General features: G+C 41.6%; 1 protein-coding gene across 2 annotated transcripts in view; it reads left to right on the forward strand.

Moving 5' to 3' along the window:
• The first annotated feature begins 11,468 nt into the window (after positions 1-11,468).
• rspo2 (R-spondin 2) overlaps positions 11,469-12,838 on the forward strand; it is a 51,619-nt gene continuing 50,249 nt past the window's right edge. Inside the window, exons 1-2 of one of the 2 annotated variants that reach the window (XM_049730045.2) lie at positions 11,469-12,018; positions 12,266-12,583. In XM_049730045.2, coding sequence (XP_049586002.1) covers positions 12,484-12,583 — 100 coding nt within the window. In that variant the 5' untranslated portion in view covers positions 11,469-12,018; positions 12,266-12,483. The remainder of the gene's footprint in view (positions 12,019-12,265; positions 12,584-12,838) is intronic. The other variant, XM_049730046.2, reaches the window with a different exon arrangement.

Genomic DNA, 12,838 nt, shown 5'->3' on the forward strand with positions numbered 1-12,838 from the left:
AGAAACCCTACTCTACATCGCCTAGGTCCCGGTGCATCCTCGGCCTAGTCACCTAAGCTGGACTAGGGGATGTGAATATTAGGGGTAAGAATTTGGAACCTGTTCCAGGTCACCATTTAGAGTCCAATATTAACGTGTGTGGTGCAATGTGCTGTTGCGTGCATTGTCCCTAGAGTCGGAACTCAGGGGGCCCACATATGTACCCCCTGAGTCGCATTGACCCTTCGTTAACACCGCTAGGTATCCGGGTCAAGCCACTCAGGGCAGAAGAGCTGGGAATCAATCCCCCCCCGATCAGACTGAGCACCAGCCGCGGTGAACCGCTGCCTTTCTCTTCTGATCAGGGTCCAAGAGCACTGGAGCCCCTGAGCACTTACACCCAGTCACCTTGACCCTTCGTTAACACCGCTAGGTATCCAGGTCAAGCTACTCAAGGCAGAAGAGCTCAGGATCAATCCACCCTGATCAGAGTGAGAACCAGCCTACAAAAGTATGCTCCTATCTTCTTGTGCAATCTCCTTTGTCCCATTACAACGCACAATTTAAGGATTTAATGCTGCATTTAATTCCTTCCACTTCCCTGTGCTTCATACACCGCAAGGCCCCAGGGAAGGACAACCTGTTGTTGTTGTTGCCAGAGGGTGACTATTTCAGAAAGTTCCTACACTCACGGTTACCATTCATTCAAATACCTGGTTGCTCCTCCATGTGTACTATCTCTCATTTTCCGGCAGTTACTCCAGGTAATTTGGATATACCTTCGAGCGGCCCTGCGTGGCTTTATTGGATTTTCGATTAGTCAAAACTTATTTTAATATTCTCAACCCTGAGTAGTGTGTCTTCAAATATGGCTGCGTCCATTGGCAGGGTGTCCCATTTGCTGTGATCTCTTAGGATCACTGCAACCTCCACAACATATTTTATTGGTATCTGCTCTTACCTGAAGGTCCTTATTTTGGGTGTCCATTACACTCACGGTACCATGATTTTTTCAAAATGGCCACCACGCCATACGGCTATGTTGAGTACAAAAGTTGCTTATCCATTTCATACCCTTCACTAGCTTATTATTTTACTTCTTTTGTTTATCCCCTACACTTTTGATCTCCTTGATTTTAATGTTCAGCTGTCAATTTTATTTTGTCAATTACTGTGAATTGGTATTGTACTTCTATTTTAATTCAAACATCTAACTACCACATTTCATTTTAATATTGGACTTTATTTTTGACATCTGGGGATCCCATTGGCAGGGTGTCCCATTTGCTGTGATCTCTTAGGATCACAGCAACTTCCACAACATCTTTTTTTGGTACCCGCTCTTACCTGAAGGTCCTTATTTTGGGTGTCCATTACGCTCACGGTACCATGATTTTTCCAAAATGGCCGCCACGCCCTCCGGTCACCCTCCGGCACTCCCTGGTTGCTATCCCTAGCATTGCGTCCGATTGAATTTAGGTTGGTAGGTTTATTTTGATTTTTTTAGGTAGTTTGTTCGGGGGATTTAATTCTACTTTTATTTTTAAAATTAGGATTAGGGTTAACCAAATTTAATTCAAATCGGTCATCCCTTATTTAGAATATTATTGTAATAATTGCACATTCACAATATAAGAATACAAGTGACGTGCAGTGAGGTTCATGACTGGGGAGGCACTGACGTCACCCCCCGCGTAAAATTTGTCCGGCAACTGAGGTGCCCCAATATATATATATATATATATATATATATATATATATATATATATATATATATATATATATATATATATATATATATATATATATATATATATATATATATTCTTTTATAGCAGTAACTATATTTTGGTTAAGCAAAGAGAGAACTTACGAAAAGGTATCAAAGCCCTTAAAATGATGGCACATACTCTAAAATTTAGAGTATTTAGAGTCTAAATCGAAAGAGTTGAGTACCGCACCAATCTTTTCTACCATGTAACTTAAAAAAAAAAAGTACATCTTCATTGGTAGTATAAATGCACTTTCATTGACCTTATTCATCCAACAAAGAGGCCTCGTAAGGTAGATGGTTCCAAAAATATTTACCAGGACCTTCAATACATTACCTGTAATGGTCTGCAATCATTTTCCTCAAATTGTCCCGTTTCAAGCCGGGACACTTAGTTTCTTACAAAGGCTTTTAAAAACCTTGTGGTAACAGAGGTAAAGAGAAGTTTTACAGACCATAGAAGGATTGACGTAAAATGATACTCCAGGGGGCTGCTTTTGTCTTGATGAACTCTTGAGAAAAGTGGCACCCATCTATTTACTGATTACTGTAATAGCAAGATATGGGTATTGTTTTCAAGCCTGCTGTCTACAGTTCACTGGACCCTTCAAAAGGGTTGGAGCCACATTTGCTCTATATGTACATTTTTCTTTCAAATCTCGAATTATTGTCAGATGTTAGAGAGCTGCATGCATTTTTAAGGTTATATATATACTTATAATAGAAATGCTTGTTTCTGCATGAAAGGGGTTTTCAAAGTTTGTATCCGGTGGTCTGAGATCCAGGTGACAGTAATTAGGGTAGTCAACTGTTTATCGGTTTCAGTCCGATACTCATTATCATTGCTGAGATGTGCGGTGCCAGATAATGCCATGTAGAAAGGATTTTTTTCAAGCAGAACACTGGGCAATTTGCATACTTAAGTAAACACAGAACTGGTTATCTTCAAAGTTTTGAAGGTGAATGTCTGATGTGAGAGGGGGTTTACTGGAGAAGAGGATTGGAGCAAGCACAGAGAGTCCTAAGCAAGCATCTTAAACCCTGGTATCTCTAGGGCTACGGCTGGTTCATGGCCCAGTAAAATACTCGATACTAGATTTATTCACAAGTATGCAAAAGATTTCAAAATGGGCGAATTTGGCCTTTTCATCTATGTTTGAAATCTAACATTTATTTACAGTAATTATGTCTTCCGCAAGAGTTTGTCCTTTGAAAATATTACTCTTTAAGTAAATTCTTCAGTCCTATTTATTATTTGTCCCATAAGAACCCGTCACAAGCAGTTTAAGAGATTGTTTTGAGTATTTGGAAGTAACTCCGAAAATCTTTCCACCTCACATCTGAGTCGTTAAAGAAAAGACCGCATGATCATTTCAGTTTCCCTGAAAAATCAATTGTAACCCAAGCTAAAAGTGGAGTTGCTCCAAATGGCTTGAAGTACTCCGTACAATATCATATGTTAGTGTTTATCAATGCATTAATTTCAGGCCAGGCGTGCTGAGGGGGGATTATTTTCAGATATGGATGCTCCAAGTACTTCTTCTTAACAGAATTAGATTCCAATGCCTGACCCTTTTTTCGATGTGTGAGGTTGGCATTGAGACTCACTGGAGTCCCCTTGCCTGAAGTCATAAGCTTGGGAGTATTTAAGGGGTCGAGATGAAAATTATCTCCTTTTCCCTAAGGAAGAGGATCATGGTTTTGTAAAATGAAACCAGTAATGGAGGCTGTCGACTTGGCTTAAGGGCACATAGATGTCAATGGTGTACTTTCGCAACCATTCCCTCCTTTTCAGTATAGTTTTCTTCCCCTTGCTTTATTTTTTTCTGTGAGTCTACAGGGGTCGTAGCTACAGTTCTGTCTGAAACATGGACACAAAGCAACTCAGCACTAAAACACAAAGTTCTTCCTGGGAGTAAAACATTGCCAGACTTCTTATAAATTAGATTACAGGAATATGTTTTTGTACAGGCCGAGGCCTAGGGCACTTTTGGGCATTCTGTGTTCAAGTCTAGAGCTTTAGAGCTCAAATTTAGAGGGGTTAGGGGTGAGTTTGGACTCCCCAGTGAGGAAACCAGATCGTGTTTGTTTTGATCATCGTATTTGACCTGGACTTGACTGACATGTGCCCCCACTTTACTAAATTGCCAAACAAAACACCCAGTACCACTGCTCAGCAATCATTTAATCATGTGGCTTGAATCCGAGTCAGCAACAGCTAGTATTCCAATGTAATAATTTAAATTAGTTGATAGCTAAATTAAATTTAATATAATAGTTCATATTTGACTTGTGCTTCATTGTTACTGATTATGATGGGTCATTTCAAAATGATCGCTCATTGTAGATGGAAAAGAAGTTTAGGATAACAAACTTTCAGCCATAATATAGCCCAGTGATGAACTACAAAAAGTATTAAATATACTTTTTTTTTTTTAAATGAAAACCTACTCGTTGCCAGTGTTTATGCTGTGCGATGAGTGGCAGATGTATCTCACCATCTCCAGTCTCTTTGGTGTTAATAGCGTCATTTTGTACTAGTCAAACACGTGTTACCCATCACAACTTAAATCTGAGTCATTTGAAAGCTGCCACATATTCCCTTGTTGTAAAGTCCCCAATAATGATCCATTGTAGCTATTTTGTTGTCATATATCAGATTCCACATGTTTTGATGCCCTTACTTGGCCAGCTGTAGGGCAGCTAAAGTTAATCATATTGATCAGTCTCGCTGTAACCTCTTCTGTCTGGCCTTTGTGCTGCTAATGCTACAATTACACTATGTTCCCAGCAGCCATGGCAATCATAATTTAAGCCACTGTTGACGAAAAGGTCGAGGGATAATGTGTCAGAATGGGATTCGCAAATATGACAAGCCTGGCCAGAATTTTTGAACTCTCCAAAAAAATAAAATGCTATGGCAGTCACAGTGTAGATGGGAAACCTAGTCGGCCGTAGTCAAACACAACAAAACATAACAGTACATAGTAGGCATAACAAAACTTGGTTCTGCTATGATCTGGCATGCACAGTCTGGTATAAGGCCGAACCCGGCAGGGGACCTTAATCAAAGTAGTCTTCTGAGGCCATAACCGTTCTCCAAAGCTGCCCAACATAAACTTTTTTTGACACGTGAAAAAACACACCATACCTTGATCATGAATTAAGAAATGTGACGGACCCTTTCAGAACGTGACAGCCTGGCAAATGTCCTGGCCATCCACATTAGACCAGGGGCCGAGCTGTGGTGCGCCTTTGAGCCTCCGAGGCACAGCAACACCTTTCCCCCGAAGCGAATCATGGATACCACGATAGAACGTGAACAAAGTTAAAGGTATGCACATGGACATCTGTCACATTGCTTTCCTTTCCTGTTTCCCAAACATGGCCTCTATAAAAAACTGTGTATTTGCAACTCCTGCCTGTACTTTGCTGACTTCATGTCTCTGAATATTAACTTCTAGCCCAGGGGTGTCTAAACGCGGTCCTCGAGGGCCGCTGGCGTGCCTGCGTCCCATGTCTCCCTGCTGCAACACACCTGATTCAGTTCATCAGCTCATCAGCAAACTCTGACGAAGCTTAATAATGACAGAGATTAGACTAGATTACTAGAGTCAATTTATTGTCGCTACATTGCACTCATTTACACATTATACAAGTAGAAGACGAAAGCAATTAAACACAACTTCCCTAAGACAAACATGACCTGGGACTGACCTGCCTGAGACTTGAGGGTTATGCCTTGAAATTTAAGCCCATATCTTATTGAGTGGTGCGGGTGGCAAGTGTTTACACATGCCCGAATGTTGATTTTTCGTCAGGGTTTGTTCAACGTAGCAAACGGTCGTGAAGAGGTTCACCAGACATGCGGCAACAGTTTTCAACAGTCACAAAAAGCTCCTCTTGATGCCAGAAAACTTTGAACATGTTGATAATTCTGTTGCGATAAGAAAACCTTTGCAATCGTTGAAACTGCTGGCAAAGATCTTTGCGATTGTATGTGACTTTGAATGAAACCTGATGAAAAATCAACATTCACTACATGTACACACACACACACACACACTCGCAAAGCTGCGCCTCTCAGTGAGATTTGGGCTTTACTTACCCTATGTGTGACTAACTTCCAATGTTTGGTCCTTTTCTTCCTGCTGTTGTTGTTCAAGTTCTCTAATCAGTAAATCATAGCTCAGTCCCCACAATGACATACAATTTTCTAGCTATGCCTGCAATTGATGTAACTTGGACTTGTCAAGTCACCATTGTCTTACGTTTACAGAAGGATGTATTTAGGATCAAAGTGATGTAGAAGACTAATATGTACAATTTTATAGCTAAATATTGGCTATCAGCAACATTGAGGAAATGATGTAAACTGCAACATACAGTGCACGTATTTTATGAACCACATTAGATTATTTGCTCCTAGTCTATCGCTAAAGGCTTCTATCCATACCCTAACACAGACATGTACAAAGTGCGTCCTAGGGGCCGATTGCAGCCCGTTCAAATTTCCACTGGCCCGCAGCCTCTGGCATAAAATTAATGATTATGGCCGCCAGCCCTGTACCGTACACAGTAGAAAATAAACGTGTACAGCTATTTAATACATCACCAGAAGATGGCAGAATACCCGTAGCCGTGCTCAATTATATTAGAAAATAACATTAAGAGCATGCTCTGCCTCACCGAACACAACGCTCTCAGAGTCCCTTTAGGCGTCAGAGTGAATTTCTCAACGCAGCCCTCGCTGCATAACCCTTGTGTGACCCCTTCCAGCCTGTTTCTAAAATGGAGACTGTAGTAAAGAGAAGGAACGTTGACAGAGGGCCGTTGCTTCCAGGACAAGTGGAAATTGGCATAATTTTTCACTGAAATACGAAACAACTGTCTACCTTATTTGCCAAGACACTGGCTGTTTTCAATGAATTCAATTTCTGGAGACACTATCAGACGAAACACGAAAACTACGACAATGTGACTAGGAACGGACAGTGTCAAAAATGAAAGCAACTGAAAGCTAAATAATCGGCCCAATGCATATTTACCTCACCAGCTAGCCTCTTTGCAGAATGCGTGGACACCCCTGATCATTCAAATATATATACGTAGAGTTGGTTCAAGGTCGCAAATGCCCGCCAAACGGTCAGCAGATGTTCGCCTGTCCTTTTATTTTTTGCAAGGGAATTTTGAACATATTCAAAATTTCTATGGGACAAGAAAAATCACTAAAACAGTTGGCAAATGCCTGGCAACTTTGAACGAATGCTGACAAATTCTGCCGAAATCTGAAAAGAATGCCAACGTTCGTTGCTATTCGCAATTGTTTGCCACTCAGTGAACAAGGCTGTAGAATGTTGATGAACTGTCAACAAACGCTCTCTTTACACAAAATAAGCTAGTAAGAGCAAGTTTAACAATGCTAACGCTTTCATCCTTCTGTTGCCCTTCAAAGGCCTAATGACAAAGTAGAATCCAAGCAACCATAAAATGCAACCGGAGGAGCGTGGTGACTCAGCTTAGAAACGTAAATAAGGTGGACCCTCACATTGGCTTTTGGTGAGCATTACTCAATGTCCAGAATCCCCTGCACTTAGGACTTGTTGCAAATATGTGGCTCGAGGACCAGTCCTCCCACTTAGGTGTGTTTTTGATGTTGACCTTGTGATTTCTAGTGGTAGGTAGACTCTACTCTTCCAAGTGCTACAACTATCCACAATATCATAATCATGGACACACTCTGAAGTTGAGATGTGACTTGTAACTTCACACAGCGTTACCACTTAAACAGCCGCATATGTGAAATTAGAATGATGGATTGTTGCTTTAGCAGACAGCATCAAGGTCGTGTTCTCAACAGATATCTTAAATGTTCAACTTTTAACTCTTCAGCTTTTTAAGTGTCAGACTTTTGGTGTGCTCAATTAACTTCATCCGCATTGTTTGAGTCACAATTAGAGCACTCATAACCTTGGCCTGCATGTGTACAAAAACAAAACTAGCAAATAAGTGTAGCCTCATTACAGAGATTTTCTAAGTAGATAATATAGGCAACACAGCACAATTATATCTCTATGTCCTTAAGGCAACAAATCACTTCCACACTGTATAGAAAACATCTACTGCCTACCATCTGGGCCAGCTGCTCAAGGTCCCTGTCAGCCCACAGCCACCCAGAGCTTACCAACAGAACACATTACACACGCACAAGGAAAATGTCAGCACTTAACTGCTTGCACATTTGTTACTTATTCACATTTCCCACGATCAACAACAAAAACATGGGTTTGATCTCCAAATGGTCTAATTTAATGATTTGTTTTCTTCCAGACACCGACTTGGGCAGGTCAGGAAACCTTTAGTTGCTCAAAGATAAATGTTTCCTAATCATTGTGCTCCATTCCTCTAACCACCACCGCCAGTGTTTTGCTTCTGCACTTGTTTCAAATCGCAGATTTGATTAAATCAACAAAAGCCAGTTTGCCGATGATTGTCGTATTCCTGGACATTTCATTCTGGAGTTAGACTTTCTTCCAACAGTAATACCTGGTGAGGTTTTAATGTGCATTTTGAGTCATTGAGCGAGACAGTTCCAAGTCCTACGTCTGATACACTTTGTGTGTGTGTGAGCTGCAATGATGAATGGCTGTTTAGTCTATTGGTTTTATGATGTTTAAGTGGTACACTTAACGTCGGTGGCAGTCCCCTTGAGTTGGACATCAGCTGAAGGGGCACACAGAAGTATGTACAGTTACCAGCGGTCACAATCTCTGCCAGTCATTCTGCCCATCTGAGGACATGAGGGAGCCATAAAGAACCATTAGCCAGACGGTCACAATCTTTTTAATGTCGCCCCCACCACCCCCACTTTTCCTACATCTGACCTTCTCATAACTCACTCTTTTGCTACTCATTCCCTCTATCTTTATCGCAAGTTCACTAAAACAAGCAATTCTTTTCACATTCTTACTTTTAATGTGCCTCCACATTGATTACATCAAAGCACTAAATGAGAATTATGTGTAAATTACACTGGCTTACTCAACATCAAACATGGAAAATCTAAATTGTCTGTTTAGCCTGAAAAAGAACAAGTATTTATTTAGCCAAAGGCTGATGGGTTTCTGCTTTTCATTGAGAAGATGGACTTGGCAAATTGATGCTCCTGTTATTCAAAAGCAACACCAGTATTGGGGGGCACAAGGACACTTGAACGACTATGAACGAGGTGAATTGTCAGCGGCAGTGCCACTGGGAATACAATTTTTAATTTATTTTCCCTTAAAACATCTGCAGTAAACGGCAAAACAATTTGTCTAAATACTCGGTTTGACTGTGATTGGTTTATTCTGAACACAGTCACATGCCCATTTATAAGATTATGCATACTCATGGAATCACATTTTCTCAGTTGTTACTTTTTACTTAATGTCTGTAAAACATTTGATTATTTTTCCGTTAAATTGAATTGTACAGATTACGGTCATTAATGGTGACAAAAGTTTTAAAATGATCTTGGTCTATTTTTTGTATCGGTGTCGCACTGGGTAGCACGTCCGCCTCACAGTTAAGAGGGTGCGGGTTCGATTCCACCTCCGGCCCTCCCTGTGTGGAGTTTGTATGTTCTCCCCGGGCCCGCGTGGGTTTTCTCCGGGCACTCCGGTTTCCTCCCACATCCCAAAAACATGCTTGGTAGGCCGATTGATCACTCCAAATTGTCCCTAGGTGTGAGTGCAAGTGCGAATGGTTGTTTGTCTCTGTGTGCCCTGCGATTGGCTGGCAACTGGTTCAGGGTGTCCCCCGCCTACTGCCCGATGACGGCTAGGATAGGGTCCAGCACGCCCGCGACCCCCGTGGGGACTAAGCGATATGGAAAATGGATGGATGGATATTTTTTGTATATCACACCTGACATTTGAAGATCTGTTTTAGGTTTTTAGTATCCACTGTATGTGCCTGAGTTGCTGGGCTAGGTGCCTTTTAATAAAAATTTTGTGTTAAACAGAGTTTTCAATATTAGACAAAACTCCATTTATACATCAATCATTACCATTGTTGGCGTGTACATGTAATGACAACTTATGCAAAAAAAAATCATTCAGTCAGATTTTTCTGATGAAAGTATACAGCAGCTTACCTCATTGCCGTTATGGCACTGAGGGCTTGGAGCCAGAGCTTCCCAATGCTGACGTCATCTCCATTTATCTGTACACTGCAATGAGAGGGAGGGAGGTTGCAGAGCAAAGTGAAGAGGAGAATAAAGTGATTGGTTTGCCGTTCCCCGTCTCAGTGACACATCATGAAAATAAAAAGTGCCCAAGGCATAAATTATCACATTCACCTTAACAAAGCACTCTCAGATGTTGTTTTAGTGAGGAACCCAAACTAATAGTACTGCCTGCAGCGAGCAGGCCTCCTGACCACAATGCCCGTCACTGCTCTGAATAAATAAATAAATAAATAAAGATAGAACAAAGGTCAATATAGGTTTTGGCAAGAAAACGTCGATGGACCTTATGTTTAATATACCGTTAGAGAGTTTCAAGTTACTTTCATTAGTCCCAGCAATGAAATAGAAACTTACTCATGTACTATTGCCTAGGGGTTGGGGGGGGGGGGTCTCAATTCACCGGTTTTCTTGTTGTTTTAAGTGCAAAGATAGTCAAATTTCATTTCATTTCAATTCACCTGTCATTATGCCTATGAATTATGTTTATTTGTCATAAAAGTCCATGTAATGGATGGAGCGATGACGTGACGCAAGGGTATATTGAAAACCCTTTTCATTCCTTGAAATACATGAAAGATTAAGTGCCACACCTAGTGGCTGAATTTGGTAAAGCATTCTCTACCTGGGTCCCCATCAGCTTTCCAGACTACTGTAATTGCTGGATTTGCTAAAATGAGATCGATGACCTGGTTATTTACTTATTTTTCGCATCATCAAGTGAGGCTTTTTTAAGCCATGTAAACGGAAAGGTTCTGTTATTATCTTCCATTACATGAGTGCTACACACGCTTGAGTCACATGTTTTCCTTGAAAGAGCTGCAAAGTTGTCAAGTTGCCAGTTTGAATGTCATTGGAAAGCGGATGAGTGCCAGCCAGCATCGTGTCTTTCTCTCAGCAAGGTAGGTCTGAATGAAGGAGAAGCGGAACGGCTGAGATTGTATCCATTTATGAGGTCACGCGGGTCAACTTTAAATGCTTGAACTCAAGAAAACCCTTAAATTACTGAATGATTTATACACGCGCCACAACTACTTGATCCTCTCTAACGATTTACATTAATTTCGGAGACGGGTGGTGGATTTAGTCCTTGGCGTGCAATAAAACGACGTGGCGAGACTGGCAGACTCATCTTATTACGCACATTAGGCACATCCGTCGTTTTTTTTTTCCAGCCTACAACTTCTAATTATTCAACTGGACGATCGTCAGTGGACCAAATTTTAGTATGAAACGTATGTCATTATTTCATTTTTGATCCAGATAAACTTGGGGGTTCAGTGGAAAACATTGGCTAGAAGTTAGTATTGAGGAAGTGGGATCTTCTTTGGGATATGGGTGATTTTACAGGAAAAATGTAAATTACTCCCGCAGTCACTATGCCAAATCCAGACAGCCCCCAAAACGACTTCTTTTTTTTTTTTTTTTTACCTTAAGCTGTTTTACATCAGCAGGCTCAAAAAGCTCGTTTACGCCCACTAGCACCCAGAAGCAACCTCGCACCCACAAATGAGCGTGCAAGACAAGGGGGTGGGGAGTGACTGGAGAGGAGCGAAAAAACGGCATGTCATCTGCAGCATCATAAATAAGAAGAAACACAAAAAAACTAGAAGTCTCCACGCGTGACATCAGCACGGCTCTATATGAGGAAGGAGGCAGAAAGCATCAGGACCAATCTGGAGTCAGTCACCGCTCAACCTCAGCAGCGCGCGGAAACGCACACGCCACGCATTTGCGGCTCCCACTCCGTCCAAGTACAACCACGCGTGGTTTTGAGTCCACTGTACTACGTGACCAACTTTGAAGAAACCCAGGTGATCGGAATCTAATAATTTTTCAGAAAGGGGGAAATTCTGCCTCTTACTCTTTTACTTGCACGCTGAAAGTACGCGTCCCTGTCGGACCTCTCTGCTCTCTCTTTGGAAACACAAGTTTTGTCACACAAGGAGTGATGCTGCGTGTTTCCAAACTGCACTTGCAGTCCAGGGGACCCTAAAACAAAAACGGAACCGGAGCGGAGTAGCATTTTCTCTGATGCAAGGTAATTTGACTTCGCTGAGCGTTTTCTTCACATTTACGCACGATTGCGCGAAGGTCCTGGAAGGGGCGTTTTTTTTTTTTTTTCTGGTAGTCTACTTGACATCGGTTTAACAAATTACCGCACAAACGACTCATTATTTTGAAGAGTTATAATACCAATTCTATCACTGCACACGTCATTTTTCGGGCTTGGTGTTGATTGCTTTACGCTTCCATCTCACTAATCTCTTTTGTGGTTATCTCTACAGTGCACCGACGAGAACACTCATACTCAGCGGAGGATCACCTCGCTCCATAAAATGATCCCAATTGGCGACCTGATACTGTGTCGCATCTCGTCTGATGTTTGACAAATTAGCTGTCCTACAAGGAACTCCAAGAGAACACTTTCAAAGACTTCGTCGTCAGACCACTTGGCACCCCCCCTTTTTTAAATCGGGGTCCGGACAACTTAATCGCCGTCCAGATGCAGTTTCGACTCATCTCATTTGCCCTGATAGTATTGAACTGTATGGAGTACAGCAACTGTCAGGCGCCGTCACAACGCTGGAGGAGAAACAAAAGAGGTAAAAGTTACAGCTTCTCACCACAGCATCCAGCTAGTGACTACATACTGGCCTAATAAATGTTACATATGCCTTTTAAAATTACGTACCAAGTTTGCGCAACAGCTATTTAGTTTCTCGTTCTGACAACGCTCAGGTGCATTTTGGCAATCAAGGAACATTCCGTAATCTCAGAACAAACGGCAATTAAGATAGAAATGTAGTTTTCCAGCATAAAAAAGGCTGTGCAATGTTTTTGCTGCCGGCCGGCATGCG

This window comes from Syngnathus scovelli, chromosome 9 (genome assembly GCF_024217435.2).
Source record: "Syngnathus scovelli strain Florida chromosome 9, RoL_Ssco_1.2, whole genome shotgun sequence".
In the NCBI taxonomy this organism is placed as follows: domain Eukaryota; kingdom Metazoa; phylum Chordata; class Actinopteri; order Syngnathiformes; family Syngnathidae; genus Syngnathus; species Syngnathus scovelli.